At 40.5% G+C, this 26,914-nt stretch overlaps 2 protein-coding genes across 5 annotated transcripts in view; both read left to right on the forward strand.

Moving 5' to 3' along the window:
* Positions 1–11,893, forward strand: part of LOC133451916 (rap guanine nucleotide exchange factor 4-like) — a 32,965-nt gene extending 21,072 nt beyond the window's left edge. For all 3 annotated transcript variants that reach the window (XM_061731072.1, XM_061731073.1, XM_061731074.1), the window contains 22 exons: positions 483–666; positions 2,165–2,249; positions 2,384–2,444; positions 2,764–2,840; positions 3,338–3,484; positions 4,459–4,553; positions 4,967–5,052; positions 5,777–5,855; positions 6,286–6,436; positions 6,525–6,613; positions 6,702–6,729; positions 6,837–6,912; positions 7,098–7,244; positions 7,400–7,497; positions 8,259–8,384; positions 8,601–8,779; positions 8,878–8,968; positions 9,085–9,135; positions 9,988–10,075; positions 10,322–10,386; positions 10,490–10,544; positions 10,672–11,893. In XM_061731072.1, the coding sequence (XP_061587056.1) occupies positions 483–666; positions 2,165–2,249; positions 2,384–2,444; positions 2,764–2,840; positions 3,338–3,484; positions 4,459–4,553; positions 4,967–5,052; positions 5,777–5,855; positions 6,286–6,436; positions 6,525–6,613; positions 6,702–6,729; positions 6,837–6,912; positions 7,098–7,244; positions 7,400–7,497; positions 8,259–8,384; positions 8,601–8,779; positions 8,878–8,968; positions 9,085–9,135; positions 9,988–10,075; positions 10,322–10,386; positions 10,490–10,544; positions 10,672–10,799 (2,186 nt within the window). In that variant the 3' untranslated portion in view covers positions 10,800–11,893. The remainder of the gene's footprint in view (positions 1–482; positions 667–2,164; positions 2,250–2,383; positions 2,445–2,763; positions 2,841–3,337; positions 3,485–4,458; positions 4,554–4,966; positions 5,053–5,776; positions 5,856–6,285; positions 6,437–6,524; positions 6,614–6,701; positions 6,730–6,836; positions 6,913–7,097; positions 7,245–7,399; positions 7,498–8,258; positions 8,385–8,600; positions 8,780–8,877; positions 8,969–9,084; positions 9,136–9,987; positions 10,076–10,321; positions 10,387–10,489; positions 10,545–10,671) is intronic.
* A 2,362-nt stretch (positions 11,894–14,255) lies between these two features.
* Positions 14,256–26,818, forward strand: LOC133452602 (probable serine/threonine-protein kinase roco7). Of its 2 annotated transcripts, XM_061732032.1 has the most exons (12): positions 14,256–14,365; positions 14,490–14,863; positions 16,083–16,170; positions 16,970–17,071; positions 18,191–18,256; positions 18,351–18,379; positions 18,486–18,623; positions 19,645–19,731; positions 22,694–22,768; positions 22,894–23,000; positions 25,421–25,601; positions 25,711–26,818. In XM_061732032.1, exons 2-12 carry the CDS (start codon positions 14,705–14,707, stop codon positions 26,704–26,706), a joined length of 2,028 nt encoding a protein of 675 aa, XP_061588016.1. In that variant the 5' UTR covers positions 14,256–14,365; positions 14,490–14,704; the 3' UTR covers positions 26,707–26,818. The 2 variants fall into 2 exon arrangements, with proteins under 2 accessions (XP_061588016.1, XP_061588015.1); XM_061732031.1 differs by having other exon boundaries at positions 14,291–14,863.
* Positions 26,819–26,914: the final 96 nt, after the last annotated feature.

The raw sequence follows: 26,914 nt of genomic DNA on the forward strand, positions 1-26,914 counted from the left end.
ACACAGCAGCAGGAAAATATGATCTTCCTGACCAACGTTGAGATGTATGACCATTCTGTAAGATAAATGAAGGATTTAACAAAAAGGAAAATAAATAAAATAGCTAATTTTAGACTATTAACATTCTGCTGAAATATGATTAAGAATATTTTATTTCTTTGTTGTTTTTTTTCTAATTAACAGAAAAATCATCATCATTTCATGTGCTATCAACATCACAAAGTTCAAGCAATGTTTGACTGAATTGAAATGTGGTTTTTGATCTGAACATCAAACAGTGTTTTTATTAATACCAAATTGGGAATTAATTAGAAGATTTGAAGTATGAATGTAAAATATAGATTGGATCTTGACTTCAAAGTTATTATTTTCAAAGAGGCAATCTCATGTGATGTTTTGAGATTATATAAATGATAATAAGAGTAAGCACCTCTGTGATATGTGTTCAATTGTAAACACTTGTGTGCCCGTCTGTTCTTCAGTGGACCAGGAGCTGGGCTTCCAGGACAAGTACCTGTTTTACCGTTTTCTTGATGATGAGGAGGAAGATGCACCATTACCTAGTGAGGAAGAGAAGAGAGAGAGTGAGGAGGAACTGCCAGAGACCATCCTCTTTCTTGCTCAGATAGGACCTGATGCCCTGCTGCGGATGATCCTCAGGAAGTCGTGAGTAGCAGTCCCGGTGCATTATTTACACTGTTAACCACATTGTATTAAATAATTATAATTCAATTAAACATTAAAAACCTTAATCTCCCAATTTTATTTGACAAGACATGACTTTGTTCTGTAGAGCTAAATTCAGAATTTCTGTTTATGTTTATGTTTATTTGTTTGCACTTACAAACATACAAGCATCGAAAAAAAGAACAGAAAAAATACAAAGATAAAATGTGCAGGAAAGATAATGAAGCCCGACGGGCTTATAAGCGATCCTCCCCTCTTAAACATACAAATAATTATAATCAACACTTTACACCCCCCCTCCCCACCCAATACCCCCTTCCTCATACGCACATACACACATGTGCATATTTACAACTCATACGAAGAAATAAATTATCAGAAACAAACAAAAAGGTCAGCAAACAATTTTATCATTTGAATATAATGAAACCAGAACTTGTTTTAAATTTGTTTTAAATATTGACAAAGATGGAGAGATGTTTACCATGTGTTGATGACTATTCCACAGCTCTGCACCACGATACTTCAGCAGAAACTGACCCCTTGTGGTGAGATTCTTAGGCAGATGGATATAGATGGCGACTCAATGTAGAGTGTAATTAACGAGGATTCATCATACGAAGTATTAGCATGTGAAATAATACAAACCCTCTCTGAAGTTGAAAAGTTTTCTAAAATGCAAATGCTAAATCATTTGGGAACAGAAGATATTAATTGTTGCAGTTTTAGAAGAGGAATCTCTGTCCATTCTTGTGAATTGCAAGATCTCAGTCACCCAAAGGTCTGCAGTTTTTATTGTCTGATTCTCCTCTGCATTTTCAGTAAGATACAGAGCTGAACAGCATTCACACACACACACAAACACACACACACACACACACACACACACACACACACACACACACACACACACACACACACACACACACACACACACACACACACACACACACACACACACACACACACACACACACACACACACACACACACACACACACACACACACACACACACACACTGTGTATTGAGTCCAGTGTTTGTAAATCTTCCAAATTGTTGCCTGCCATTGTCCTGGTTAAAATAATCACTGATTCCCCCCCAACAAGGTGTCACTTTGATGTATCTGTTCAAAATTCTAATATATACCTTTGCATCAGTGGTATGTGTGGGAGTCGGCCATGCCATGGACGCTGACGCTCCTCACACCAGACACCAGCTTTTGCACCTTTTCCTGACAACAGCCTGGAGGGTCTTTCATGTTTTAGCCATGTAGAGTCTGGCATTCTTCTTGCCTGGTTTTGTTTAGCTCGTTCTGCTTGCGTTCTTTCTCTCATTCTTTATGAAGAATTTTGATGAAAACCTCCAGGTCACAAACAAGATGATATGCGTCCACCTGAAATGAGCCTATTCTCATAGAAATCCTGATAAGAGCTGGATGACATGTTCATCCCACCTAATTTCTGTGTGTTTGTAGGCCTGGCCAGAGGACCGGTGATGACCTGGAGATCATTTATGATGAGCTGCTCCACATCAAGGCCTTAGCTCACCTCTCCAACACTGTGAGTTTTTTTTTAACGTCTTAAAAACACTCAAGTATGCATAATTTTATTCTCTGATATTGCATGCATATATTTTATAATAGTGCAGCTGAATCCACAATTACATGAGTTTTTAAACTGTGTTTTGTTTGCAGGTGAAGCGGGAATTGGCAAGTGTTGTGATCTTTGAATCGCATGCAAAAGCTGGCACTGTGTGTGAGTATTTTTATTCTTTTGTGTGTTTGTGTACATGATGTGCATTAGTTTCATCAAAATTTTCCATAATGCACCTACACGACCCTGAAATAGGGTGAAAGTGCAGTATTGGTACCATGGTAAAAGGTTTTTGTTTTTTTTTTAGAAAAAGCTTTTTACCTTTTGTAATTTTCATTACCTCTTATTTTTTAACGGATGTTGAATTGTGAAGGGCATTGGAGACAATATTCTTTTGAAGTGTGAGCAGCACTAAGTATAAAAGTGAATATCATGTGTATGTGTTATGTTTATCTGGGATTTTTTACATTTTTCCATCCAGTGTTTAACCAAGGCGAGGAGGGCACTTCATGGTACATCATCTTAAAGGGCTCTGTCAACGTGGTTATCTACGGCAAGGTCTGTAGGCGTGCCTGAATGCATTTATCCACATTCATGGTGTGGTGCTTTTCCTTTTTGTCTTTACTACATGAGCATTTCTGTGATTTTCTGCTTCAATTGAGGATGTTCCGTCTGCATGTAATGGAATGAAATGTGTAACTCATCATGTCTGCATGGAGCAGACCAGCACTAGAGCCCTCTGAGGCTGGGAAACACCAGCAGAGGAGTTTGACAAACTCTGCTCGGCTCAGTATGACTCATCATTATGACTAAAGTTGCTTTTTTTATGCATACACAAATTCACACCGTACAACACACTGATCACACACGTGCATTCACAAATACACGCTGCACATAAACACAGATGATTCATCTCTGTCCTGAGAGTACTGGAATCTCATTTTCCTTCTGGGGCTTCAGTTGACTTTCAAACTGTGTTCACGTCTGAGCTCATTTGCGTCTCAGTGTGTCTTTGTCTGGACGCACACTGATGTGTTTCTGAATGTACATCTCAGGGTGTGGTATGCACACTTCACGAGGGCGATGACTTTGGGAAGTTGGCGCTGGTTACGGATTCACCTCGTGCTGCCTCCATCGTTCTAAGAGAGGACAACTGCCACTTCCTTCGTGTGGATAAGGAGGACTTCAATAGGATACTCAGGGTGGGTGGACAGTTGTCTCTCATTGTGACAGAACTGTAGATACACTTGCTCCAACTCTTCTTTTGTTCCACACTGTTAGTAATCACTGCTTAGTCAACAGCTATACATGAAGCTCACATGTTTGAATCAAACTACAGCAAAAATACGGTCTCATCCATCCACTAAGGATGTCTGATGCATTGTGCTGGAGAATGGGTTCAATCATGAAAATTACTTTTTCCTAAGCACTCGTCCTTGACCTTCTAGTAAAAATGTCTTGAGACCAAAGACGGATGGCAGGAGAAGTTTGGGAAGATAACAACAATCTGACCCCACTGCTGAATAGTACGTATTAGTAAAACTACTGTTTGAAAAAAATAGTCCACAAAAACTGAATTTCACCTTGTGTGTTCTTAACAAACATTAAGAAAACACACACACACACATACACATTAATTACACATTAATAACACTTTGTTTCCAAAGTTGGTCGTTCATAAACAGGACAGAAGGCACAAAAGCAGATGCTGTTGTCCTCACAGGCTCTTTTAACGCTGTCCAAACTCTTTTGTATTCATGTGCATTCATATTCGTATGAAAATAACCAACTATCACTTTGAGTTTTGCTGCCGCAAATGGATTGTGAGGGAGAATTATTTCCCTTCACAAAGGATTTGTTCACGGTTTTCTACACTCAAGGACACTACAGTAGTGCTCCCCCTGATACAGTCAATTGCCCTGATGTTTAATAAGATCCCTGAAAGAAAATTATACTGCTACATTCAAAAAGGATCCGTCAGCATAAAGGCTTGGTTTAATGCTTGTCAAATACTTTGGGACATTTAAGTGAGGAGTCACCCTGTGGAGGAGACTGCAGACTTAAAGGGCTGGTTCAGTCGAAGCAGATCTTATGCCTGGCTGATGTTTGTCTCCCTCTTGTGACTAATGATCTGTATTGCATGCTCTTTATCCTGGTTTTATTGTCTTATTTTTAGGACGTGGAAGCAAATACAGTCCGTTTGAAAGAGCATGAGCAAACTGTGCTTGTTTTAGAAAAGAGTCCCCGACCATCCCAACTGGGAAGCATCAAGTAAGTGTGATTGTGTTTATACATAAAATATACATAAAATAATCTATGAGAACTTTACTGGTTTGATTAATTAATGAAATACTTAGAAATTAACAATTTCAAACGTCAAGCATAATTGGAAAATTTAAAAAGACATTTTTCAATTAGTTTTTTTTTTTCAATAATGTTGTTCTTTGTATGAATGTCTGCTGAAGTTACCGACTAAGGTGGTTTGCATAGAAAAAGATTAAAATAATTGACGTTTCATTGACCTAATCCTAGCTGTTTCCAGTGGTTCTGTATTTAATTTAGAATTCAGCGTATAACTTTACTGAGTATTATAGTATTATAGAATATCTTTTATTGTCATCATAACAAGTATGAGATTTAAAAAAAATATAGTGTCTGAACTTTCAAATGCAAATCTTTTGCAGATACACTGTGATATCAGGAACACCAGAGAAGATCCTCGATCACTTCCTGGAAACCATGAGACTGGACATACATCACAACGAATCAGGTAGCTAGAGAGATTCATTTATGCTGCTCTCTTTATCTTATACTTCAAGTCATTATTGTATTTTAGTTTAAAACAATGCAATGCAAACACACTGACATGAGTCAGAGGAGGCAATTCTTTGAAAACTAACAAAGAAACCCTGACAAACCTAATTTTTCACGCCAAATCTATTGAAATATGAAACGGTATTGAATAATTACAACTGAGCAGAGGATTTTTTTGCCTGCTGTCCAACAGTGTGTTACCTCATATTTAGTTAAATATACAGTGCAACAGCATAGCTTCCCTGAGATGAGTACAGTATTGTTCAAAGTTTAGCTGAACTCAATAATGAACTGGGGACCTGTGTGACACACTTAAGTTGGAGAGCACACACAGGTGACCTCTGCTGGACAGAAAAGCCAAGAACACACGGAGAATCAGAACCAGAACCAGAACCAGACAGTAGCAATCCACATATAAACAGCCAAGTCAATAACCATGTGTAAAGCAATACAGTCATGCAATTTTATCAAGTATTATAGTGGAAAGTTTGGTAATTACATGTCTTTTCATGGTTATTAGTGTAGACTAAGTGTAACTGTTGTTGTGTTGTTTTACAGTGGTTGGCAAACAGTTTTTAGGTGCATTATTACCACCTTATTATAAATAAGAATATGCTTTGGATTCTTTCCGTGTTAAAAATACAAATCTCTCCTTCCTTGACTGTTTGTTTTATTTTTAGACCCGGCAGTGGACGATTTTGTTCTCATGCACTGTGTCTTCATGTCCAACACCCAGCTGTGCCCTCTACTCATGGCCCAATATCCTTTTTGCCTTTACTCTCTCCTGCTCTCCTCTGAGAAGGCATTTCCTCCCGATTTTATCCCAACAGAGACTGAAATCTGCACATGTGTAAAGCATTAGAAAAGCAGGAACAGTATTCACCACTGCAGTAAACTAGCTTAAACTTTTGTAGATCTATATCAGTCCTTTATCTTATGGGAAAAAAAAGTTATTTAAGCTGCCGCTTTGATCAAGTGCTGTGTAATAACTGATAAACCTAGTTACGGAGACTGAATTTTAATTTGGATGAAGCTGCAATGTTTATTGACTTTTAAGAGTCATGATATGGTTTTGTTGCTTTAAAGGACTAGATAGAAATTGACAACTGAAACACCACAGTGTCTTTTTTCATAGCATCAGACATCTAATATCTATTCAGTTTGCATCTCTCTTTAACCTTGAGTTCACCTACCATGCAGCATCTCCACCGGGGTCTGAACAGGAGAGGTTGGAGTACGCCCTCACCTGTAAGAGGAGGGCTCTCATTCTGGCGCTGCGCTGGGCAAACAGACACACGTACCTGCTCCAGGAGGAACCTGCTGCAATCTCTTTCCTGGAGGTGAACATGAGCAAGCTTACTGTTTAATTGCTCAAATTACATAGTTGCTCTGCATGGTTTGAGCAGATCTTCCCATCTGTCTCTGCAGGAGTTATTTGGAAGTGTAACAAATGATTCTCGGATGCTGAGGGGTCTCAAAGACTTGATTCCTGACCTGGAGAAAGTGGTGAAATTACAGTATGTCTCAATGCCAGCTTCCGATGTTTCCATTGTGATCTTTTATGTATCAGCCACATTCATTGTGTCACTTTTTACTTTTCTGTAGTTCTGAAGAGGCCAAATTGTCAAAAAAGGTATAGACACCTATTTAAAAGATACACTCCTCATACTGCTTGCAGTGTATGTACTATCCAAACATTAGCTGCATCGTAGTGATCTGGATATTGTCATGATTTAACAGAAGACCCTGATACGACAGTTCAGCAATGGAGAAGAGAGGCTGCAGAAGAAACAGCCTATTAGGAATCAGGACGACAGTAAGTTGTGCGTTTGTTTTTTGTGGTAGAACCTGTGGCTTTCCCTGGACAGTGAGCTCATGCATTATTGTCCCAACCGAAAAGCCTCGAGTCCCTTTGTTTGTTGAGAGTTTTTCTTGACATTTTAGCCGGTACAGATCAGAGTCTGTCACATAATGCATCATTGTGATTTTGCACGTGTGTAGTCCTCTTGAAGGTGTACTGCAGCGATCACACCTACACCACAATTAGGATTGCTGTAGCAGCGACTGGGAGAGAGGTGATTAGTGCAGTGATGGAAAAACTGGCTATGACTGACGAACTCCTGCTGGTGCACCTCATGTCTACTGGCGGTAAGAAGACAGACTTCTCAATGCAATGCTGCTAGATGGCAGTTTACAGATTTAAATGAATGCTGTTGACTATTTATACTATATTAATATTGATTTAGATTGTCATGTAATCCATTATAGCCTGTGTTTGGAAATATTCTGGTTTTCTGTTACAGAGAAAAAAATCCTGAAGCCCAATGACGTATCAGTATTTTCTACTTTGAGCATTAACGGGAGATTATTTGCCTGCCCCCGAGAGCAGCTCAACAGTCTGGTAAGGAACTAATATGATCTCTCTGCAACTAGATGATGCTGTTTGTAGACTGGGTTACACTCAGACTGGTACTGATACTGATATTGTCATTTTATTATGAGGAAATGTGCACAAAGAATTCACATATACCGTATTTTCTGGACTATAAGCCGCACCTGTATATAAGCCGCATCTGCTCTATTTTTAAAAAAATAATAAAAAAAAGATATATAAGCCGCACCTGCTCTATTTAAAAAAAAGATATTTAGCCGCGGATATTTATGTTGTTAGATTAGATATTTACTGCATGTACAGAAGGATTTTGAACTGTAAATGATGTACATGTTTGTACCTAAATAGATCTTTCCTAACAGTGTCTTTTAACACGGCAGCGACTTTGCTGATTAAAACGGGACAGAACCAAGAGAAAATAACCAGTATTTATTATCTATTTATCTGTTTGAAATCTGCTTCTACTTCTATCTGCTAAAGAAGAAGTAGTGTATTCTTCTTTGCATTTATTTTGTCTTAGTTTTGATTCTAATTCCGGTTAGAGCGCCCCGAGTGGTGGAAGAAAAATCCACAGAATATCTGCATCTTTGTATAAACTGCACGGTTGAAAACCTATGAAAAAAGTAGCGGCTTATAGTCCAGAAAATACGGTATATACAGAATTTTTATTTTAGCATTCTCAACAAATATATATAATATTTCTTGGCATTTTCTCTTACTTTAGGTCTCATAGTGAATTCATTTTTTTTTTTTGTCCTTGTATACATCAGACTCCTCTTCCAGACCAAGAGGGCCCGTCTGCAGGGTCCATGTCAACCTTTGAGCTGATGAGCTCCAAGGACTTGGCTTATCAAATGACAATGTTTGACTGGGAGCTCTTCAGCTGTGTACATGAGGTATGAAACAAAAACTGTAAATTCAGTATACACGACCCAGGGCAAGATCCCCCGAGCAATTATTAAAAGAAACAATGAAAAAACAAACTGGGCTAGAGAATTGAGGCAAATGTACCTTTTATCGGAAATCAGTCGTAATGCTTGACTCATGCACAGCGACATTGCCGTGGATTGAGTCTAAACTCAGTGACCCTCTTGTGTCCTTTGCTCACACAGCATGAGCTGCTTTATCACACATTCGGCCACCAGAGCTTTAGAAGAACCACGGCTAATCTGGACTTGTTCCTGAGGCGGTTTAACCAGGTTCAGCTGTGGGTGGTCACTGAAGTCTGCCTCTGCACCCAGCTCAGCAAAAGAGTGCAGCTCCTCAAGAAGTTCATCAAGATAGCTGCACAGTGAGTAGGACCTGCTGATGAGTCGAACACACTTCATTTATCACATCGCAAGGGGATTTAATAGTTGTACTAATTCTGCTTTATTTTTGTGGATGTAGCTGTCGAGAGTTCAAGAATCTTAATTCATTTTTTGCCATCATTATGGGGATGAGCAACCCTGCTGTGAGCAGACTGAGCCAAACGTGGGAGGTAAACCTCACTGGAAACCCAGCTAATCCACGAATAAATCTATGCTTAACTAAATCTGAAGGGGTTCTATATGACTCTTTATTGTCCCTATAATCCCATCTGGTTTTGTCTTTTAGAAACTCCCAACCAAGTTTAAGAAGTTCTATGCTGAGTTTGAGAACATGATGGTGAGTTTTATAGCTTTATATTGTTTTAAGGAATAGCTTTTGTGTTGAAATGATCACTCAAGTAAGTGCAGTATTTGTTTATTTGTTTATTTATTGAGATCCCCATTAGCTGCAGCAGAAACTGAAGCTATTCTTCCTGGGGTGTTAACAAAAATAATGCAATACAAAAGAAAACAAATCAGAGAAAAGAACTTAAAAAATTAAAAAAATACATATGTATACACACATATATACATACACATACATACACACATACTCATATATATGTATTATATAATAACACTACTATGCAATAATAGCAAAAAAACAATCATATTACATATACAACTATTCCATACCAAAACCATTACTTGGATAGATGTTTTTTAAGTAGTATTCTGAATTGATTATTGTTAGAGTTTTACATGATTGGGTAAAGAATTCCATTCTTTCATTCCTCTATACAGGACTGTACGTTTGATGGCATTAGATCTAACCTTAGGTAGTGCAAAATGTCCAACAGTTGCATGTCTAGTCTTGTGACAGTGATTTTCTGCACTAAAAGAGAGGTTTTCAAACAAATAGTAGTAGTTTTTGGGAAACATCCCGAGACTCCTGCTGTGAGGTCTGAGAAGGAGAAATAAAACCTACAAATAGATGGTTATTTTTGATTGCTTATTTTTGAAATCTTGGTACAACAAACACAATTGGGTTCACAACAGATGTACTGACAAATATATGACCTAAAGTCCCAGGACAGCATTCACTGCTTTACCACTGGTTTTAAGTTATTTTGTCATTATTATTTGAACTGACCTCCAAATAGATTTGAAATTAGCATTAACTAATTAAAGCATTAACATATTTGCACAGGACCCATCAAGAAACCACCGGTCCTATCGAATTACTGTTACCAAACTGGAACCACCAATCATTCCCTTCATGCCTCTCCTTCTCAAAGGTATGTTTCTTTGTAGTTAAAATTAATTTGTGTCAGAGGGGTCTGGGCGATGTAAAGAAATGGGAAAACCCATGCACACACTGAGTAAAAAGCAAACAAGAATTAAAGAAAGTGATGGCTCCTTGGGGCGCTGCAGTTTTGGTCTCTTTATTGTACTAAATATATTAAATGTCAAGCATTGCAGCTCTTCATCAAACTTCTACTCATAACTACAGTATGCTACTATTTTACTTCCTTTCTTTACAGATATGACATTTACACACGAGGGCAACAAGACACTTATTGACAACATGGTCAATTTTGAGAAAATGGTGAGTTACTGTGAAGACTGATTTATGGGCTCTGGTTTATTCTGCTTATTTCTTACTCCAGTCAGATATAATATCTAAGGCAAAATTATCTTTGTTTCATCAGCGTATTATAGCAAACACCATTCGGCAAGTGAGACACTGTCGAAGCCAGCCTTTCAGTAAGTCTCCATACCAACGCGTTTCATCTTATGTAACGTCTTCTGACCCAGCAGACACGCTGTCAGCAGTCTGTCCAGTTCTCAGTTCACTTTCTTCTTTATCCGTCTCCTCTCTGTGTTCGCTTAGATCCCGACATCTGTCAGCCAAACAAGAATCAGGCGGAGGTACGGGGCTACGTTAGGAAGCTCTGCGTGGTTGACAACCAGAGGGCGCTGACGCAGCTCTCCTACAGGCTGGAGTCGCGGCGGACATGAGCTCCAAGATTTCCACCACCATCGCCTTCTCTGATGTTATCATGAACCCCCTTCCCCCCACACACACACATATTACCCAGTTAAAAAGGCACATCTGGACTTTTTGTAGCAAATGACAGCAGTCAGGACTTTAGCACTATTATGGGCTATCAAAGATCAAGGACTTATACTGTGCCGCTACAAACCTCTGCCTCCTCAACAAATGGAAAGCTGTCAATTTCCTCTTTTGTTGCTGCGTCTCAGCTCCAAGGCTGGGGGTCTTATTGTTCCGGTTATTACTGTTTGGGACCTCTTTTGACAGAACTGCAATGTATAGAACTTGAATCAATATCCTGCATGACTGAACTCAATGGGTTTAATGTTCTGTACAATGTATTTCTATCTGAGAGTCCTGTACTGTCGAGTCCTGTACGCCAAACGAGTCCTTATTTATAATAAACAAATATACTTTCCTGTTAAGCGACTTTCCTCTCCTGCCAGTCCGACTCATAAATACACAAGGAATGCTGAAGTGACTGAAACTCATTCTCCATGTCGCATATACCGAAATCTCAGAGAACGTATTTACTTCATGATATGAAATTGTCTAATCAAAGTGGAAATTTTTAGCATTTGACGTCATTATGAATATATCGGTGTCCTTGAACTATTCAGACACTTTAAAATGACTTAACAGAGTACTAGTTCAGTTGATGCCCGAATGGTATTACAAATTGGTTACTGTAGTATTACTTATTTTTCTCCTCAGAGTGCAACTAGGAATGTGAATCCTTCTAGATGATGAAGTTGTGTGATTGGATCTTTCCTGAGGTACGCTGTGCATCCAAACCGCACTTCTTCGTCTGGGACAGATTTTTTGGTTTAGATTCTAAAGATATCTTAATCTTCTGAGAGGAAGTCTTGTCATGTATACCAGATGTGGTCGGTCCATGTGATTTTATTTTTGTGAGTGTAGATTTTGAGTGTTTGTCATTAAATTTTACTTTGATCTCAGGAGCTTTTGCTGTGATAGTGTGACGAGAACTGCCGTGAGGCTGGCTTTCCTCAAAGCCGCCTGTAACTGTATTGTTTGTGTAGTCTGCTTTGTAAATAAAGAGAGCTAATTCTAACAGTTTTAATGCCTTGACAACGTTTTTCAGAATGGGATTATTTTATTTTATTTTATAATTTCCCCGCCCCTTAAAATCCAGAGCTAAACATTTCAGCAAACGCTCGAGCGTTTGACATCAGATAAATGTCTATAAAGACCTTTATTCCACTATATTTTAAAAGATTTACAGGAAAAGCTATAAAACATTCATAAAGTACAGGTTTGCCTTTCATCACTCAAAGAAAGAGAGGATGCTACTATGCTGCTATAAGGGAGAGCTTTCCCACAGGTTGCACAAGAGTCGATCAATAAACAGTTTTTCATTATAAGTGGAAGAAAAAAAAAGACTTCAAATGTAAGGAGCAGAAAGTAGCTATAATTGTACACAACCTCAGATTTTAAAAAGTCAGCTCAGCTTTTAAGTTTCTAAACCAAAAAGCAGTTTGACTTTTATCTTATTCCAAAAAGTATGAAATCAAGATACAGTATTTTAGCTTGAATTTACCAGTAAATATTCCTTTTTGCTTTACAGCTAATAAACCTGTTTAAAAGTTGGGACAGGCTAGTTAGGGTCTATTACTGAAGTAAAAAATATATCCATGTGTCAGTTTTCAAGAGCTACTTCATCCTGTTCAGGGTCACAGGAGGGCTGGAGCTGTCATCGGGATAGAAGTGGGTTACGTCCTGGTCGTGTTACCAGGCCATAACGGGGTCACATAGAGTCAAACAAACATGCACGCTCACAAGGGGAAGGAAGGCATGGACTGATCCCTTAGATTGCACCACACCAATATGTTATTTTTCTATCGCTGATACAAGCACATGGGTGAGGAATTACTATGGGAAAACTTCGTCAAGGTCGGACTTATACAGTTATAACTGCCACTTAATATGTACTCTGCAAAAAAAAAGACATCTTTCATGGACCATCGCACAGTTCAAATGTGTAGTGAATGATTTTATCTTTTTTATAAGACATGGAGGCCGTTAGCTTTGGACCAAATACAAGAAAGGCCATCCAAACTGGTATCAGCAACAAGCCAAGTTCTGTTATTGTATTGGATCATATCACAGGGTTTCCGCAGGGTTTTAAAAAGTATTAAAAAGTGATAAACGAAAATTGCCAAATTTAAGGCCATTAAAAGTGTTAAATTCACTGTCAGAGGTATTATTTTTTTAAAATTGGTATTATTTTTTACCTTTTACATTTTAATCAGTCTATTTTATTGTCATTCACAAAGTGAAATAAATGTGAAACATCTGGTCAACATCAATGAGTCTATAAATCTGTTCTGTATAGTGTTCTATAGTTCAAAATCTGTATTAATGTTAAAAGGTCCGTGATTAACACTTAATGTTGTGACAGTTTTTTTTTTAAATCTGAAGGTAGTGAAAAAGGTATTAAATTGGTATTAAATTTAACATAAGGATTGCTGTATAAACCCTGTATCAGTGCCCTGGCAGATGTAATTTACACCCTGTATTAATGCAGAAAACAGTAAGAGAACACAAAAGGTCCCTGCCAGGATTCAAACCCTTCTTGCTGTGAGTCAACATTGCTGGACACCGAGCCACCATGCTGCCATGACACATCACAAGGGAATGGCTGAGGAAGAGCAAGGTATGCATGCATTTTCCCAAAATGATTTTAGAACATACAGTAATTTCTCCTTTTTGTCCCTGATGTTTCGTAGTTAAAATCCACTAAAGGTGCAAACATCCCCAAAATAGTCTCTGCCACTAGATGCAAGGAAGAACCTTTTTAATATTTGTATGTCAATACAAGGAAATTTATGAGAAGAGAACCTTTTTATTTTGGAGGGGGGGGGACTTATTCTACAAACTTTCTCCAACTGTTCCAGAGTCAGTTTGTCTTTCTTAAAGAAGTTTAAAAAAATGCATAAATGCATTTTGCTTAATCCATTTGTACTGAGGCGTACCACTACAGCTTCAAGTAGCTCTCAGAGAACCGTCTTTTTGTTTTTCTCTCTCTCCACATTTGTATTTGATTACTGTCTGCAACTGAGAAGTGTCGTAACTTCCCGTAGCTGATCTCACCTGTCCCTGCACAGTGATGTCAGCGAGACTATCCTGCTAGATGATGTCAGGGGGTCATTCCTGTCTGGTTGAGTAACACGCCGTCCCGGGCCTCTCTGGTGAGTCCATGTTTTTAGCTGCAGTGTGTGTGAAACATATATTGGACTATCTGTGGAGTGATTCAGGATGTCAGACACTCGCTGTATGGGCCAGAGCTCTCTCTTTCTCTCTCTCTCTGAGTGCATGTGTGTGTGTGTGTGCATGTGCATACATGGTTAATGGAGAGCTTTATATAGCCAGAGTTATCCAGGAAGAAGGAATGCCCTGGATGCCAGTGACCATATTTGAACAGTGTGTGCACTAGACGCAGACTGCACACACGGATTACAATCTCATACATCCTCACCTACCTCTCCTTCATCTTAGAGCTTGAGTTTGGGTGCGTGTGTGTTTTTCATGTAGTAACACTGAATATCCACTATCAGGCAATGTTACACTTTGTCTGATAGCGACAGTGGACTTTTCCTGGCTCTCTGAGAAAGTTCTCCTCTCTCTCTTTCCAGTACTTTCTGGTTTCTTCTCCCTGAGACTCTGCAGCTGACTGACAGCGTCCACACTGACCCTGCAGTGGAAACTACTCTGTCTTTCTTCACTTCTTATCCCTTACCCCGTGCAGCGATCCTTAGCTCGGATCCAGTTTGAGAAAGCTGTTGTGCGTCGACTGCTGAAGGCTTTTGAAGGGACTGCGTGCGTTTGACTGTACGTGAGTCAGTATGCCATGTCGTCCCCTGGCTCGTCGTTTGTACAGATAAAGCATGAGGACTTGCTTTTCTATGAGAACTGTGGAGGAGGCAGCTTTGGGAGTGTTTATAGAGCTGTCTGGATATCCAAAGACAAAGAAGTGGCTGTGAAGAAGCTTTTGAAAATCGACAAAGAGGTAAGGAGGAGAAATGCAGATCACTTCTGGGGTAAATACACACAAATCCATAATAATAATGATTAGCTGATGTCTCTCCTTTGCTGCACATTTGGACTTTAGCAGGAATCCACTCGGACTTAAGTTCCCAGATTCCCCCCCACATTCAAGCCCCCCTCCTTCTCCTTCCCTTCCTCTTCTCATGCCGCCTGTCATTAGATATATGTTTATCTTTAACATACTTGTCCTCTTCCCCCCTCCGCCTCTTTGTAGATGGAGCAGTTTTATTTACGGTATTCCCGCATCCTCTGTTATCTTCCCATTGCAGTTTAGGAGGAAATGTTTGGCCACTTGACAATTATTTTACTGAGGTTTAGGACTGGGCTGTGAGTCTCCATCAGTGTGACCCAGACATGATTCCCCCCATCTCAACACTGCTGGTTTGGTGAGGGAGAGACACACCATTACCACCAACAAACAGTTGGAAGTGAGGGTGACCTGTGGGAGAATCAGATGCATGTTGTTGTTATGAAAGCAGACTTTTGACTATGCAGTAAATACAGTGTAGTATAGTGGAGTATAACAGGAAATAAAAGGTGCAGTGACACACAAGGACCACCTGGCACACACACACACACACACACACACACACACACACACACACACACACACACACACACACACACACACACACACACACACACACACACACACACACAGCAAGCAGGCATGTGTGTCGGCGTATAGTTTATAGGTAAATACAAGCTGAAGGATCATGGGAGAGCTCCAGCTTAGTAGGTCTTGCATTCATTTTTCTTTTAATTTTTCTTTTACAGAATGATGTTTATATTTATTTTATAACCTCACATGCAAAGGAAGGATAAAAACGGAGAAAAACATTCTTCTTTGGTGGAAAAAATGCTCAGAGAAAAACTGTTAGATAGATTTTATGATTTCTTATAGCACCGTGTGGTAAAACTATGATCTGTGGGGAATGTAAGTTCAGACTAACAGCCAGTTTTGTCCCTGCTGTGTTGAAGACGTTAGTTTGAAGGGTGAAAGAAGCTCGTCACTCCTCGCAGGCATCCTGAAGACATTGTCAGAAGTCTCCAGGAAATTGGATAACAAGTTAAAGCTTTAACACTTAGTATTGCTTTTTTTCCTCCCGAGATTGTTTTTTCTACTGGTTTCAGATGTGGGAACACTAAGGGATTCTGGTATTTTTATTCTCCTTGTCCAGGCTGAGATTCTCAGTGTCCTGAGTCATAAGAACATCATTCAGTTTTATGGAGCTGTGCTGGAATCTCCCAACTATGGCATTGTCACAGGTCAGACCCCACACAAGTACAGTATGTCTTAGAGATTTATGTGTGCTTTCAAAAGTCTGCACGAGAACAGCTAGTTGTCAGCGTGCACACGTAACATTTCATCTAATGGATAAAAGCATAATCAGATTCAGCATAAGAAGAGTCATAAATAAGTTAAGATCAAGGCAATTCTTTCTGGGGAACCCCCCCATAAAAACGTAAGATTCAAGCATGTGTGTGTGTATTAGTTGTTTAGTGCATGTTTGATCCTAAATAGAGAATATCACGTTAACACATGCTCTGATAGATGACCAGTGTTTGAGTGTATTTTATCCTCTGAACGCGGGATCTTGCTGTTCTTCCTGGCAGAACATTTGTAACTGAGACCCGTATAGTTGGATGATGCTGTAATCCTGGATGGGGTTGTACGTTTAACATAAAGCAACGACACACCCCTGCATACTTGTCCAGGAAGCTCAAGCTTAACTTTACTGAGTGCTAAAGTAGAAATACAATTGTTGTCAAGACAACGTTTCACCCCCTCTTTAAGGGGGATAGTATTGTTTGTCTTTTGAGTCATCAGACTTGCCTGCAAATGGCAAAAAATTGTTTCTCAAATAACCTGTAAGGGAGCGATAAATTCTGAGGGATTTTGAGGATTAAGCTCAGAGCAATTGTGTTAGATGTCACCTACTGACAAGAGTGTGGGATTATCTATTATTGCCCTAATTACCAAAGTCTCTGTATAGAATTAGCAGCAATGCATGGATGTACATGTTCACTTATAACATCTATTGACTCTGTTTGTTCTCACTACCAGAATATGCAGCTGGAGGGTCTCTGTACGAGTACCTTTCCAGCGAGCAGAGTGAGGAGATGGACATGGAGCAGATCATGACATGGGCCATACAGATAGCCAAAGGTACACCTGAACAAACTTTTTACAGGATGATATAATCATATTTACTGCCTCATACATTTTTATACTCTAGTTATCAGATCCAAGAGAAATGTTCTATTTTTTGCTCTCTATCACTGTCATCAGTATATTCAGAAGTGATGTACTGTACTCAGAAGTATCGCATATACACTTTGCTGGATATGAATGTAGCAAATGCTGGTTGTAAGGAGACAAAGAGAAACATTTAGATTATTAAGCTTTGTCTTTTTAATGCAAGTAAGTTAATAAAAGATTGAAAATTACCTTCTTCCATCTGTTCAGGCTCACAGGGGCCTTCTGGAGCATCTCCTTACTCGTGTTTGTAATCATCTGTGGTATTTGATGGTCAGCAATGTTAACCTGGAAACCTGCTTCAGATTAGTCTGACCATATGTTTGTATATGCAGTAGTGAAATATTACAGTATAGGTGCAAATATTAAAACAAATGAACATTCACGAGTATGTGATAGCATCATGAGGAAGCCTTGCGCCAGAGATGATGTTGCACGTTCCTCTTCCTGTATTACGTAACAAGCAGGCAGCAACCAAAGTGTTGTCGCTGTCATGTTTACTGATCATCCGTGGATGAAGGCCCTTTCCACCTGGGACCAAAATAACTGTTTAAATGTTTTGTCCCTTGGAATCCGCAACCGCTAGAACATCTTGCAGTTGTTTCTAGAAGCGATGGCAACATTGCAAAGTATTAGATGATTATTTTTTTTAATTTATTGGCATCTTCCATATTTTCTAATCTTTTTCTAACTAAGGATATTAAAGTCAAACAGGTTTACAATTAGATAGATATGGCATGGCATGGTTGCTGCTGCAGTGATTAAGTTGTTGAGAAAAAGATAGAAGTGTAACTGATGATTAAAACTGGGACAAACTTACTGTAAACGAAATAAAAAAGAAACTGCAACACATGATACCTTGCTTCAGGAAATATACTCAGGTTGACACACGCTGTTTTCAGGTCAAACTTCTAACAATATTGTCTACATTAAAAATAGTAAATATGTAAAAAAAAAAAAAGAAGCTATTTCTGTATTTAAAATGCAAAACTGTTTCTTGCTGGTTCTTCATGCTTCCTTTCTGTTCAGGGATGCATTATCTCCATGCGGAAGCTCCTGTCAAAGTAATTCACAGAGACCTTAAGTCACGAAACGGTAATAAACTTAATTTCTAGTTGCTTCTTGAAATGTCTTTCTCCTAACAATAACGTATAACTACTTTATTGTTGTTTATGTTTCCTGTTTACAGTTGTGATGACGGCAGACAGAGTGCTGAAGGTTTGTAACGGCTGTCTTGTGATTTATTGGGAAACAACATCCCACACACAGCGTGTGTACGTTTTTTATTTGTATTTATTGCTCTATGATTTAATTTGCCTCTCAGATTTGTGACTTTGGTGCATCAAAGTTCCTGTCTCACACCACTCATATGACGGTGGTGGGCACGTTTCCCTGGATGGCTCCTGAAGTTATCCAGAGCCTACCTGTCTCTGAGACCTGTGATACCTACTCCTACGGTGTGGTGAGTCTGCGCTTTTGTATAAATCTTAGTAATGTAATGTCGGGAATAAGTTGTCGGTACTCCCTTGAAGAAATCTCAGAAGTAGCACTTGGTTCTGAAACCTGTTTTATAGTACTCCCATTCATTAATTCATACTTTTATGGGTTTGCATCGTGGGGGCAGCGTCCTCAGTTGGACATACCTGGAATATCTCAGGGAGACATACAGGAGGTGTCCTAACTAGCTGCCTGAGCCACCTCGGATGACTCCTCTTGTCACTCTGGTCCGAGTCCGCCCTGAGTTCTCCCCATAAGGGAGAGTCCAGCCCCTCCAATGCAGGGAACTCAGTTCAGCTCCTTGTATCTGTGATTTAGTTATTTCAGTCACTACCCACAGTTCATGACTTTAGACGAGCGTAAGAACGTAAATGGACCAGTAAACAGAAAACTCTCTCTTCACCACAACAGACCACGTTGCAGTCCACATTACTGCAGATGCCACACAGATCTGCCGCTTGATCTCATGCTCCATCCTTCCCCCATTTTTGAACAAGATTCTAAGATACTTTCACTTGGAGCAGTGCCTTGATCCCAACCTGGAGAGGGCTTTCTAACCTTTTCCGAGTGGTCTTAGATTTTGAGTCTCTGATTCTCTTCCCCACTGCTTCACACATGACTGCAAAGTGCTTCAGTGAGAGCTGGAGATCATGGCTCGGTGGGGCCAGCGGGACCACATCATCCACACAAAGCAGGGAGGGAATCCGGAGGCCACCTAAACCAACCCTCTCCCTTCTCTGGTTACGCCGAGAAATAATGTCCATAAAGGTTATGAACAGAACTTGTGACACAGGGCAGCTTGTGGTTTGTGTTGGAATAGATACAGAGCTATATTAGTCACATAAATGTGCATGTAGCAGTTTGAGCTCTGCTAGTGAATTGTCTCTTAGCAAAGCTCAAATTTCTCAAAATGATGTATCGGAGGTATTCATTGTGCAAGGATGTACTTCTAGTAATTCTCTATTAACTGGATGTTCTGTGGGCAGGTGCTTTGGGAGATGCTCACTCGGGAGGTTCCCTTCAAAGGTTTCGAGGGACTGCAGGTTGCATGGCTGGTGGTGGAAAAGCAAGAGGTAACTAACACATGGACTACAAAGACAAACACACACCTTTTGAAACTCTCTGTAAGCATTCAGACCCACCAGAGTTCTAGACGGCTGGAGGCACAATGCGATGCTCTCATGGTTTCCACTGTGAGCTGGTGAGGCTGAGTATTTTTAGGCCTTATGTCAGCTCTCTGCTCTTGTAAGGCCTGGATACACAGCAGTGGATCTTGGCCAGACTCTCTCCAGCCTAAAGCCTTTACAAGTAAGAGAGAGAGAGGGAAAAATTGCAGCGATGGGACAGTTGATTCTAGAGGTTTGTAAGTGGATGGTTATACTGGGTCTGTGTTTCAGTTAGTGACATCAACAGCCACACACGGAGTACACCTAGACACACACACACACACACACACACACACACACACACACACACACACACACACACACACACACACACACACACACACACACACACACACACACACACACACACTCCCACTCCAGGGACCAGCAAACAACCAGGGGAACATGATTCCTGCATAGCTACTGGCTCCTCTCCAAATACTCTCCCTAAATAACTCACGCAGTCTCTTTTCCTCTTTCCCAGTCTCCCACTGATTTCCCTCCATAGCTACACCTCTCTTCTGACCCTTCAACTCTCCACTTAGAGTCAGTGATATTTTAAGATTAATCCTCAGTGATTAAGAAAAAATGTTCCATTTACTGTACTCCATAGTGGAGCCCTCTGGTCAACACGAAGAAACTATCTCACCAATGTTTTTGCTGCATAAAATATGACAGAAAAAAATAATTTACAGTCAATGCTAGAACAGCTGTGGTTATTGATGCGTGAGATGTTTTTTTTTCTCTACAAGCTGCTGCAAGACTGACCAGACAACAATGCTGGTTACCACAACCGTGCTTTTAAAATGCTGACTCGAATAGTTCCAGTGACATCTTTTATAGAGTTTATTTTGAATTATTGTAATGTAGAACCTAATATGAAATATGTTAATGAAATTCTGTCTGAGTGGTAGAGATGCAATGATTAAGACCTGCAGATTACTGAGAGAGAGAGAGAGAGAGAGACACAGAGAGAGAGAGAGAGAGAGAGAGAGAGAGAGAGAGAGAGAGAGAGAGAGAGAGAGAGAGAGAGAGAGAGAGAGAGAGAGAGAGGCTGTTTAGAAATAGAATAACTAAGTATCTGAAAGATTTGACAGTGGCTTAAAGGACAAGGAAGGTTGGAATAAGCAGTAAATACCTGCGCTCTGGGATTTTTAACAACCAGCTGGTTATACTAATATTAATTTGCTGGAAATGACAGTTGTAGTGAAAACAGTTTATTACGCCTTATTAAATCACTGCTTAATGTCCTTTAATTGAGATTATTGCCACTTGGCAATCAATAAATAGCATGCCATCTTTGTCTAGCATGCTAATGTGCTAAGCTAAGATTGCAGTCTTTGTAAAGACTCCTGCTGCACGTAAACACACCTGCGTTATATTCCTATAAATCTCCACCATGTTTACAGGAAATGCCGCCTCCCCAAGTCAGTGGAAAGGTTCTAGACCTCTCAAGACAATCTGGGCTATTGCTGATCGTGTAGTTTGAAATTGTTTGTTTTTCTCTTAAAGCAGCACAACGTAACTTTCAGCTTTTCTGAGTTTGGCGGCATCTTGTGGACAAAATCGGTAGTGTTTTACCAGAAAGAACACTACGTTTCCCATGAGCACCAGCGCGTACTGCCGGAAAACTCCTGTTCCGTCGCTGCATTTGTTTTGATGAGAGGAGACGGGACGCTTTTCTGTTTCACCAAGTGAACAGAAGGAACGCAAAAAAAAGATGTTAAACTGCTGGAAAGGAACTGGAATTTACCGGGATACCTTAAACAAGGAAGCCAGGGAGCAGTATATGGAGAAAATAATGATTATTAACGGTCTGGATCCATATGAAATCCCTAAGAGATCCCTGAATCCCTGAAGAGCCATGTGTTTCAATACATTTGTATAATAGTACAACATACAGTACATGTTTTGTATCCCTCTTACTTATCTTTTCTTTTTTTTTTGACTGCTATATTATGTTGAAGAGGCGTGAGCAATATTTTTGTTTTCCTCGTGAGATTATTTTTTTCCTCTGCAGCTACAAATAGAGTTAATATTTTTTCCTCAACAAACTAGTTTTATCTGAAGATTGGGGTTAATTGCTCCGCAGAGAGCTGGCCAGCAACTGCGTTTAGCTGGAGAAGTGGGGAATAAAACCCGTGTTTTGATCCGACGCCCGTCTGTGTGAGTGTTTGTGGTTTAAGGCTGTTTATGGTTCTGCGTTAAATCGACGCAGAGCCTACGGCGTAGGGTACGCGGCGACACGCACCCTACGCCGTGGGTCTGCGTCGATTTAACGCAGAACCATAAATCATGCTTTACTGTGTGTTTGGTCGTTACAGCCGCGATCCAAAGCGAGCCGACGACTCTTTCACTCTTTTACTTTGTTATATCAGATACTTGGCCTGCGTGGTTCTGCCTCCGAGCAGGAAACCGTTGAAAAGTTAAACCATTAGGGTCTTTTCCCCACGTCTGTTATGTGGAGCTGCTGCAGCCATAACACAGCAACAGGTTCTGCGGAGCTCTGAGCTCCACGCCCCGCCCATTTTTGTCTCGACTGCGAATCGGGAAGGAGGGGGAAGTGACGTATGCCGTAAAGCAGTCAAAGTCGTAACGATTTGTAGTTTTTTAGTGTGGCAGGGTTCCTACCATGCTCCTCAAAGTTACATAGTGCCAGTGAAGGCGATACAGACCCCTCAGACCATGACAGAGGTGTCATTAAACCTGTTGAAAGTTGATGTACCATCACAATGACTCTGGAAATATGATATTAAGGTGGAAAAGTTACGTAGTGTCGCTTTAAATATTTGTGCTCTGAAGTCATTTTTTTTAACTTCCTGCAGAGATAAATATTTGTGATGTTATTTTTGTGCGTCTTGGTATCTAGAGGCTGACGATTCCCACCAGCTGTCCACAAAGTTTTGCCGAGTTGATGAGGAAATGTTGGCAAGCAGACCCAAAGGCAAGATGAACTTACTGTACTCTAAAGTGTTTTATATGAAGTTATTTAGCATTATTTAGTAAAAGTAATATATAAATATTTGTATTAGTAAAAAAAATTCTATTATCTTCTTCTTCCCCCAATAGGAACGACCGCAGTTTAAGCAGGTACTGGTGACCCTGGAGACAATGGCAAACGACAGTCGGCTACCGGACCAGTGTAACTCTTTCCTTCATAACAAGGACCAGTGGAGGTACGTGCACAGACACGTGCATCGTTGTGTAGACATCCAGGAGAAACAACTGAGTCTGTCTCAGTTTGAGGGGTCTTCTGTTATTTTTTTAAGCACTTCACTAAGATGTTCTCCTGTGAGACTGTGCAGTTCTTGGTTTGATCTACACCTATACAACAAAAGCCGACACAAGTCAACATACACACAAACACACACACAGACACACACACAAACACATATATGCGTGCAAATATAGACAACGCCGTGGGCTCTGAATCTCAGGAGAGAAGTTGAATGTGTGACCCTGCACTCTGCTTGAGTCTATATTAAGCTCTCTGGAAAGTGTCCATGGAAGAGATTCCTCTCCTCCTCCTCCTCCACGGGGGAGTGGAGTGGGGGTGAGGTGGATGTGGGGCGTTGTGGAGAAATCAAATGTGAGTTGAAGAGGAGAAGTTCAGGGAGGAACAGAAATGTATTGTGGGAGTGTGAAATCTGAAACACTGAGCAAGAGAGAAACAACGAGGAGAGTGGCGAAACCAGGCTGGACAGATGACGAGGGGGAGACAGGACAGAGGGAGAGACACGGACAATGAACAAGGGGGAGAGAAGGTGTGAGATTCTGGGCATATTTAACAGGAGCACAGTGAAGGCAATCAATTCTGAGTGCAGTTTTGGGTACGGATGGAAAGACTCCAGCATGGAGGGGCAGAGTGGAGGAGGGGAAGGGGTGGGATGAATGAGTTAGGAAGTGTGGTAGAAACACAAGAAGTAAAGGTGCAAGACAAACGTTTCTCTATATTTAGCTGCTGTGAAAGTTGATTGTTAGTGAATGCCAGTTTAGACAGTCACTCGACATGATTACTGCCACAGTGACCTCTTGTGGAAGCAAACAGTACTGCAGGAATATAATTTACACTGATGAAAGGAAAATCCCATGAATAAGTAATAATTTATTGTTGTGGTAAGTGTGTTTAAAAAAAAAAAAAATGTTGGAACATGGTGCAAAGAGAGGCTGCGTCCAAAATCACATACTTCCACCCTAATGAGTATGCAAAATGAGTATGCAAGATTTTGTAGTGCGTCCGAAACATTAGAACGTACTCAATAGTATGCTCTATCCATACTCATTCCGGGGAAATTTATTAGTGTGGATTGATGGACACTAGCTGAGCAGAAATTTCCCACAATGCAATGCAGCGGCGCTTGGTTGCTAAGTGATACGTATATGTCATAAGTATAATAATATTAATATATAATATTAATATTATAATATTCGTATATAATAATATTATATAATGTCATCTTGTTTCGGCCAGAATAAATGGGAAAGAGCGGAGCGGTGCTGCTACTGCTGCTGTGCGCTCTTAATAGTACGTCCGAATTAATGCACACTACTGATATTTGCTCAAAGGTGTGCTGAACTTAAGTATACTTTTTAGTATATACCTTTTAGTATGGCATTTAGGACGCACCGAGAGAGTCAAATGTATATGCAAATTGTTAGGATGATATGAAAAGAGTATATTGATTATAGAGTATATTGAAACTGAAACACTATTTTTCTCATTTTGAATTTGATGCCATCAGCACAGTTCAAGACCTGGACTGCTGACATAAAAGCTGCACAAACGGAATCTTTAACTACATGCAGAATATAGTTGGCACTGTCCGGTTGAGATAATCCTGGAAACACGTGTCATTAGAAGGGCATCCTAATGTGCTGGAAATATTATTCAGCCTTAACGGTCCCTTCACACATGAGCATATGATTAAACAAACCACGAGGCAGTTTTCCCATTTCCATTGTAGTCCATCCCTAAGGTGCTTATGCAAAGAGACAATGATTTTCTGGATATTGTTTTATTTTTTTTTTTTCTTTCAGTGGTAGAATTATAATTAGCATCAATAAAAATTATTTTCAGAAGCTTTCTTTAGCCCAGGTCATTTCCACCACAGATTCCTGTCGGTTTGTTTTTTTTTATGTGGTGCCTTCCTGTTGGCCAGAAGAACAGTCAATATCAGAGTCTTTTCATGATATTATGTTCTGGTGAATAATAAAACCTCCAATTCTGTTTAAGTAGATTTTTTTCTAAAACTGTAAAACCGTTGCGCTTTGTCATTTTTTACCGACAGGAGTTGTTTCTGTTGTTTTTGCATTGTTTCGGTATTTTATTTTTTGGGGTATTAATATTAAAGACTCAACGTTTCAGAAAGTATTATTAAAATGTTAAAATTAATTAGAGGCTATTGAGCACATTTTTATGCAAATGGTGGAATATTCACACACATCAGTGTAAACATGACACTGTTGATGCAGCTCTTAAATAACAATTTCTATTTTTATTTCAAGTTGTTTTTTAGTTTGAATCTGCAAATTGAGCCAAATGTGCACCCAGTTTGTGGTAAGGGATTTAATGCTTATTTTTTTATGTATATTACAGGTGTGAAATTGAGTCGACCCTGGAGCGCCTCCGGAAGCTAGAGAGGGAGCTTTACTCCAAGGAAAAGGAGCTGGAGGAGAGGGAGAGGCGGCTCAAACTGTGGGAGGAGCGGCTGATGGAGAGGTCTAACAGGACCCCTAGTCCAACCTCTCTCCTCATGGAGCGCTCAAATCTCTCACCTGTAAGTAGAAGTGGAACTAAATTAATGAAATTGTCCTCTGACCTACTTTAAAAGAAATACCTTTTGATTATGGTGGCCCTTTTGCCTTCTCTCTCTTGTCTTTCACCAGTTCTTCAATCCGATATCGATCGGCTCCTCTGGTTCGTTCTTCCGCTCCCACTCTCAGGACTCCAACAGCACCGGGGTCAACAGTGCCGGGGTCAGCAGCGCCGGGGTCAGCAGTCTCTTCCGCACTCTCAGCAACGGCGACACCGAGAGGGGAAGCAGTGCTACGCTGGAGAGGGGGATGGGTTCGATCGACAGCGGGAGGCTGCATGCTATGCTCCGTGGGTTGCAGGGAGGGTTTGGAGAGGAAGATGATGAGGAAGAAGGAACTATAGAGGAGAAGGTCTGGGGACAGAGGGAACAAAAAGATAGTGGCAGCTTGGAAGGAGGACGGGTTCAGGTGACACTCAGGAGCTTCCCAGGGGGCGTGGTGGAGAGGGAGGAGAGGACATGGGAGGAGGGGGACAAGGAGAGAGGGGGGATGCAGAGGAGCAGAGTGACCACCATTGTTCGAGGATACTCGGGAGGATTTGGGGAAGCAGAGGAAGAGAATGGCAAGGAGGGAGGATGGGAGATAGAAAAACACGGGGACAGGTTTGAGGAAAAAGCAGTGGAGGGAGGGCACGAAGGAGGGAGGCTGCCAACGATGTTTAAGGGTCTCCACGGGAGCTTGGGGGGTTTGGGAGACATGCTCTCCTTAGATGTCGATGAGCTCGATGATATGGAGAAACTAGGTGACATGGACATCAACATGAACATGGGTGACCTGGGAGGGATGAAGGTGGTAGGTCATGGCGTCAGGAGCGAGGTGGGGGTCAGGGGTCGCCGGAGCGACGTGGGAGTCGTGGTCCAGGGAGTCAGGGGCGATCTGAGTGAGGCCATTAGCCAAAAGATTAGAGGGGAAATGGGTGTCATCGGTCACTCTGGGATGCAGGTGAGCATGCGAGCATCCTCAAACCAGAACTCTGTGAAGAGCTGCAGCGTGCGACATGGAACCAAGATCAACATGGCAGCAAAAGCCATGGACATGATGGAGCTCGACTGGTCTGATAGCGACTAGAAAACACATTTACAAGAACACGTGCAGAAAACACTAAAATCTATGCAAAAAAAAGGCCAAACCATTTGCAATAGAATGTGCATTACAGTCTTCAAATGAATTTTTTTTTAAATAAATAGTTTAATTTTACACCCATGTGTACTGTGAAATTGAAAGGAGCAAAAAGACAAGAAAGCCCCTTTCAGACACATAAAACATAACGATAGCT

Source organism: Cololabis saira, chromosome 10 (genome assembly GCF_033807715.1).
Source record: "Cololabis saira isolate AMF1-May2022 chromosome 10, fColSai1.1, whole genome shotgun sequence".
Lineage (NCBI taxonomy): Eukaryota > Metazoa > Chordata > Actinopteri > Beloniformes > Belonidae > Cololabis > Cololabis saira.

Bases quoted from the DNA above. Each gene is read 5' to 3' on its own strand.
- LOC133452602 (XM_061732032.1), top strand. From the start codon at position 14,705: ATGTCGTCCCCTGGCTCGTCGTTTGTACAGATAAAGCATGAGGACTTG. The intron at 14,864-16,082 runs GTAAGGAGGAGA...CTCCTTGTCCAG, and splicing joins TTTTGAAAATCGACAAAGAG to GCTGAGATTCTCAGTGTCCT. The intron at 18,624-19,644 runs GTGAGTCTGCGC...TTCTGTGGGCAG, and splicing joins ATACCTACTCCTACGGTGTG to GTGCTTTGGGAGATGCTCAC.